General features: G+C 35.3%; 1 protein-coding gene across 6 annotated transcripts; it reads right to left on the bottom strand.

Annotated features, from left to right (window-relative positions):
- Positions 1 to 2,775: 2,775 nt before the first annotated feature.
- Positions 2,776 to 6,884, bottom strand: LOC140880979 (cyclin-T1-3-like). Of its 6 annotated transcripts, none has more exons than XM_073285900.1 (7): positions 6,757 to 6,884; positions 5,540 to 5,885; positions 4,750 to 4,831; positions 4,304 to 4,438; positions 4,011 to 4,186; positions 3,647 to 3,798; positions 2,776 to 3,500 (listed from the first exon to the last, which is right to left on the bottom strand). In XM_073285900.1, exons 2-7 carry the CDS (start codon positions 5,767 to 5,769, stop codon positions 2,965 to 2,967), a joined length of 1,311 nt encoding a protein of 436 aa, XP_073142001.1. In that variant the 5' UTR covers positions 5,770 to 5,885; positions 6,757 to 6,884; the 3' UTR covers positions 2,776 to 2,964. The 6 variants fall into 6 exon arrangements, with proteins under 6 accessions (XP_073142001.1, XP_073142002.1, XP_073142003.1 ...); XM_073285901.1 differs by lacking the exon at positions 6,757 to 6,884 and adding an exon at positions 6,212 to 6,744; XM_073285902.1 differs by lacking the exon at positions 6,757 to 6,884 and having other exon boundaries at positions 4,650 to 4,831; positions 5,394 to 5,682.

The following is a 6,884-nucleotide window of genomic DNA, read 5'->3' as shown; positions in this document are numbered from 1 at the left end:
TCATAATGCAGTTCAAGTCTTCAAGATCATCCCAGTAGGAAACAATTTAAAGGCAAATTAGTAAAAATCCATATGATTGCACGGAAAAAGTAGCAGAAACTATCACCGCTCGACAGACGACAACTAACTCATGGCTTGATGAAGGATGGTCGGATCAAAATCCCCAACACGAAAGCAAAATAGATTCGATCTCCTTTCGGCTGCCAAGTGATCGATCAAAATTTCCTCGGTGCGACTGCGAATTCAGAGTAGAGATTGCAGTGACATCGTATCAAAAACATGCGATTGAGAAGCTGAGATGGGAAAATAGCAGCGATCTTAAGTAGGCGAATGCGGAATCTCAAAATCAAGAAAGCCGACACAAAAAATTGGGAGAAAATAGAGTAAATAATAAGACTTGAATCTCACGGGTTTAAAACATGGGTTAATCCGACCCGGATCCGTTGCACAAACATGACCCGTAGAACAGTCTCATACAAGTGTTTGCCAAATAATTAAGGATTTCATCAATATAATCAACTAAATAACAGATAACAAGGGTTCCTCTAAAATAAATACTTTGATTGTTTTTATATGAAAATTAACAAGAGTGAAGCTTGTGCATTCTTTTGAAACAAACAAACGCACTAAAAAATTATGAGTGTGGGAAACATAGGCTTCAACAAACCCATTGTGGCCTGCAACATTTTTACTAAACCAGCTCTTAATCAACAAACCATGGGCTTGACTTCCCTATTCCAGAATGGCCAAGGAGGAACATGCCCTAAGGCTCGCGCAAAATGTATGCTGGTCCGGTACCAAACCACAGAGTCTCATCCTTGGTCATTCTGGAACAGTGAAAGCAAGCCCATGGTTTGTTGGTAAAGAGCCGGTTTAGTAAAAATGTTGATTAATAGCCAGACCATTACACATTTGCATCAGTCTTTAGGGCTCGTTCCTCCTTGGCCGTTCTAGAACAGGGAAAGCAAGCACATGTTTAGACATAACTTGGACAGAACTCATAGCATGAAAACGGTTAACTCTAATCATTAATATTTAAAGCAAGATTCTGAATTGGCCATTTTCACAAGTGATATGCTCCATCTTGCTAATGAAAAATCAAAATTCATCAAGAAGTTTTGATTCGAAATCTAGCTAAACAACTATGCCAAGAAAATGACAACAAACCAGATAAATTTCATTCCCCATACATCTAACTATTCAAAAAAATAATCAACCGTGTGAACATCAATTTGAATTCTTATATGTTAAACTTCATGACAAACTAAATTCTATAGCCCTGTATGACCCTTTCGTCAAACTTAGTTCATCGTTTTTTAATTCTTTTACATGACCCAATTTGCTGCACTTCCTAGAAAAGAAACATGGGACCATTCACGGAAAACCCAAAAAACAGAATCAATAAAACATTTTTTATAAGAAAACAAGAATCAAGACTAGATAAATTTTTTGCGCCGGAAAAATATATTTGAATAGATGAGAAAGTTTTATGCATCAATCATTCCATCTAACCAAAGTAAAAAAATATTGTGAGAAAATCTTTGAATGTTATCCATAAATTTTTCTCATTAAAAACTGAAAGAAACCCATTTTCTTTGATAACTAAACATGAACATGATGCCTCGTCAATTCCACCATTACTATGCAACGAAGCACACACAATTTCAATTTTAGAAGTGATGCTTACAACCCAAATCATTTTAGAAAGGAAAAAAACAAAGTTAAATATAAGCAAAGAACCAAATTAACAAAATCATAGATTAGCAAGAATAGGTCTACTGTCGATCGTAAATGCTAAAAGCTCAAAAATTAACATTATAAATCAATCCCCTATCAAATTATCTCACTACAACGATCATGAAATGTTTTCAGGAAAAATTGATTTACGATTTTTCGATTTCAGATTTTCAAAAAAAGGGAAACCTAGATATTTACTCTTTCTTCTCTAATGTAGCAGCGATCTACTCAGTGGATGACAGCGTCTTCGATCTTCATTCTTCAATGTAGCCATAGATTTCTCGAGCTTGTTTCTCGAGATGGTTGGAAGTGATCGAAAGTGATCGAGAAGCTGGGAAAATGGAGATGAAATTAGAGAAAGGATAGAACAAGCCATTGAGAACGCCAACATCCATTTAATCTCACGGGTTAAAAAATGGGTTAATTCGACCCGGATCCGTTGCACAAAAATAACCCGTAGGACAGTCTCATGCAAGTGTTTGTCTAATTTTAATATAATTAGACTAACTACAAGAAAAGTGATCACTACACATCAAATATATAATTGTAATTTAAGTGGCACGTATAATTTTTTGATCTGGTCGTACTCTTTACATCTTTTGTATAATCCATTTTAATAATTTGAAATTCTAGAATAATTTTTTTAATAAAATTCATGATACAATTAAAATTATGATCAGAATAAATTTTTTATAAAAAAAACTTATAAAATGTTTTAAAAATTATTTTAAAAATAAATATGTATTTCAACAACTATTCTATAAAAAAATTTTACAATAAAAAAATTAATATATTTTGTTTTTTAAACTTAAAAAAAAATCTCAATTGTTTTCTAAAACCATACTTCAAGAACATCATTTTAAAAATATTTTTCAAAAAAATGTGACAAAAATCTTATCGAAACACACACTTTATGTTTTATTCACTTATAAAAGATTATAAACGCTTTTAAAGTACTTGTCAAAACGTACCTAAATAAACTTGTAAGGCTTAATACTCAATGTTGTCTTTTAACCATACTTCACGTATTTTAGACACTTTTAGTATAAAACAAAAAAGACTATTGAATATCTTGTCATGTGTCGCACTGTTAAATTATACACCCAAGATATAAGAATCAATATCATTCAATTACTATACAAGAAAGAATTGCTAAAATGGATGAATCTATGATCAGCTGATTTACTTGTTATTTGGATTCATTGATGCTCCTGCATAGGCAATCTATCACAAAGCAAACACTGACTCTATCCCGTTCTCGAGCACCCTTTCGATCCAAGCCTCGTTATTTATCTCCTCATCAACGACGTTTCCTGATTCCTTAGTCTCCATTCTGCTCGATTTTCTTCGTTTCAATCTCTCTCTCAGTCCAGCTACATCAATCTTCTGACAACTACCTTCAACTGATACAATCTTGCAACCCGATATCTGATACGAGTCCTTGGTTATCACCTCCCCATCGCCATCTTCAACGACACTGTTCGTACAGCCAGAATCATTCATTCTGCAATCCTCAGTTCTGCTTACAGTATCATTAGCATCAACATCTTGCTGTTTCCTATTGCTTTTGACAATTGCAGATACCATGGCCTTAGTAGAATTTCTTGAATCTTGAACAGTCAGTTCATTTGAAATGCATGATTCACTGCTTTCGGATTTTCTTTCTCTACAGATGGGTTCAGTTTTAGTTTCTGGATCACGCGTGAATGAACGTGATCGTTTCCTACTCTGCCCCAGCAACTGAAGCATGTGTTGGATCACCTCTGTGAAAATTTATGGGAAAAAGCCGAGACAAACAATCGTTATAACCCCATAGATCAAATGTAAGGACATAGTAAAACTATGGAAGACGGAATTTTCATGACTCACAGGAAAAAAATACAACGATAAATAAAGAAAACGAACTAACCTTGTAACTGTTTAGGTGACACATCAAATTGCATCCACCAAGCTTTCCCATTTGAGGAAGGCAATTTTATCTTCTGAAGTTTCGCAGCAAGAAAAATCGAACCTGCTGCAATGTAATGTGGTTTGTACTGCAAGCAGAGAGTCGTGCGAAGCCTATAGTTAAAATTATCAGGAAAGTCTAGTCAGAAATAATATGTAAAAGATACAGCCAAATTTGCCACTGAACCTACAGCAGTTCCACTTCCTCATAAGTCATGAAGCACAGTAAACATTAAGATGCTCTATAAATATAATTTCTCATAGAAAAATTGAATTGATAAGTTGATATCATATGCTGATGATCAAAAGCATTTCCAGATATCTACCAGTCGTTCACAAAATTCCACGCGACTTTGGCCACTTCCTTCTGAGAAATTTCCATGCTATTAAGAGCGGCTACAAGTGGCTTGTAAGGGAGTTGAATGTTGAGATCAAAAGCCACAGTAGCTAAAATAAGTCTCTCTCCCACCAAGATCAAATTCTTTTGCTTATCATAAACCTCCTGCATACATTAAAATAAACAAATAAAAGAAGAATAAGCATCTCCAACTGCAAATCATATAAGGAAAAAGCAAAAAACCGAAAAATAAAAAACACAAAAAGATAGAAGGTGTGAAACCTTCTGTCTAATCCTTTGTGGAGCTGAAGGATCCCAGCGATACATCAACTTGTAAGCCACGACTATGATATCTCTCAACCAACGTGGTGTATCGTCAGCTTTGCAGGCCAGGAACATACTAGCATTGGCAACAGCCTGAAAGGATAGACCTTGTATTTGTGATTGCATCATTAGCATAAAAAAAAATCAATTTCAATGTAGACCAATTATCATGAATTGGTCTTGGAACAAAGCAGAAACCGGAAAACTCCTGAATCATTATGTCTGTAAATTCAACAGATCCAAATATCACAAAGGTGGACTTCTAGAATTTTGTAATCTACTGGATATACAACAGAGTACCTACATCTCGTTGATTAAAACAAATGCCGATTGCATTGGCTAATTTTATCACTTTGAAGCAATATTTTATGGACATCAAAGCTCAGAGGGATTGATGTTTCCACCTGCCCGTGATTTTTTGCATGAGACTGGTGCATATAAAACCGATGACACAGAATCATTGCTGAAGCAATCGTCACCTGTGGCCTAAAAACAAGGTAAACACATTCATCATCAGAAGCACACATGAATAACTGGAATTACTCGAAAAACAAACTATAAGAACTGCTGAAAATCAGGTTTAACTTTTAAGGACCTCAGGTTGTTTACTTACCCTTTCCCAAAAGCTACAACGGTCACAACTTGGTTAACGTTAGTTTTATATACTAACAGACTAACATTTTCATTATGTAAGTATCAAATAACTAACTTGGTGGTTTAGTATTAGGCAATGAAGGCCAGGAGTCCAGTACTCAACGAAGTCCAGGAGTCCAGTACTCGAGGCCTTGGTTGGATAATAGGTGGGAAAAATGTGTATTCTAGTATGTAAGACCAACTGGACATTTTTAGCAAGGAAGAGGCATCTGCAGGGTTCCATTAGTTTTCACCAAAAGCTATAGCTATTGGAAAATGGAGTTATGTGTGAACTGTTAGCAAATAAAACAACTAATCACTTAAAAATGTATAAAGCATATCAGTTTATAAAAATTCAGTGAAATCAAACATGTTTGCATCAATTATCCTCCCTTTGTTCATCATCAGAAGTTACCTTTTCTTTTTCTATAGCTGGCAAAAGACTGCTTGGGAACATGCTAAGGGGAACCAAAATAGATGCACGGTTCCCCTATAGGCATAGGTACCAATCCAAAGGAGACAACAAAAAGATAGCATAAGCTGCATTCTGCAGAAGCTTACACTTTAAGCTCCATGCCAAGGTCTTGTAAATATGAACAAAACAACTGCCGCAAATGAGATTCCTGCTCATGGCTAATGACATCTTTCCTCGATGGAGTATGTTCCTCTATTTCTTCCCTCGTGAAGTGCCATCTGGGTTTGTAAGTTTGAAACTCTTCAAGTGAGTTCATACCAGCTGCAACTTGAAAACTTTTATCATCAAATAAACTCCTTGGCTCCTGAAGTGCCATAATTTGTTGTTTTCTTGTCAGCAGGAGCAAAGAACTAATATATTCACCGGAGAATAATTTCAGATAATCCAAATGTGTCACCAACAGCAAAAGTACAAACACACTGATTTATAAGCCTGCAACACAAATACAGAAAATTATCAACAAGAAGTCTACTGTTGCATATCGAAAAATAACCGAAACAATAGTTGTACAATTTGTGTCAGAGGTTTAATGAACTATTGCATGTACATGTTCATAACAGTGTAGCTTGAAGAGTGATTGTGCACATCACCTTCTTCAAGAGTTCCAATCGTGTTAGAAAGTAAAGGGCAAAAACTCAAACTCATCTGATCCGAACTCCAAAAAGAAATGCGAAGCAAAAATGTAACACAAACAAGAAACAACAAAGCAAAATATAACAAAAACAAAAAATAACAAATTTCTGAGTTGGTGTATGAACCTTAGTCAAGCGAATAGCGACATCTCTCACCGAAGGTAGCCTTAGATGCTCTGATTTAAGCCAAAAAGTTTTCTCTTTTCGAATCAAAACGAATTGAAACATAGTCCAACATGGTTTTCAAACAAGGCCCTCATAAAAAATTTACTACAACTCCCATGGAATGTTAGGACCAAGCACTTTCGAAACAAACAAAAGAAATTGAAAGAGTCCGACTCTGAGCCGTTTACTGGTAAGCCAAGAATTCAAAACCCAAAGACTATATTTGCAACTCACAATTATCCTATTCAAAAAATTCACAAAACCCAAATAAATACCCAACCCCAACCTGCAAACACAAAATCACTCAGATAAATTGAAGATAAAACTGACCCATATGCCGTTAAAACCAGGAAAACAAACTCACAAGAATCAAATAGCATAATCAAATTTATCCAACAGAACTCGCATTTCAGAACAATTACTACGAACAGAACACAAAATCCATCACTTCAAGAAATAAGCAATGCTGACAAAAAGAAAAAAGAAAAGAAAGTTGAGATCTTTACAATCAAGTGGAGAGAAACGGCGGAAAGATGAGGATGCCCACTTCCAAAGTTTCTTTGGGAACTAGCAGCTCGGAAGAACCCTAGGAGTTGGGATTGCGCGTATGAATTCGGTGGGTTATACCGTTAAA

Source organism: Henckelia pumila, chromosome 2 (genome assembly GCF_033568475.1).
Source record: "Henckelia pumila isolate YLH828 chromosome 2, ASM3356847v2, whole genome shotgun sequence".
Taxonomy (NCBI): domain Eukaryota; kingdom Viridiplantae; phylum Streptophyta; class Magnoliopsida; order Lamiales; family Gesneriaceae; genus Henckelia; species Henckelia pumila.
This window is presented reverse-complemented; position numbering and strand designations above follow the sequence as displayed.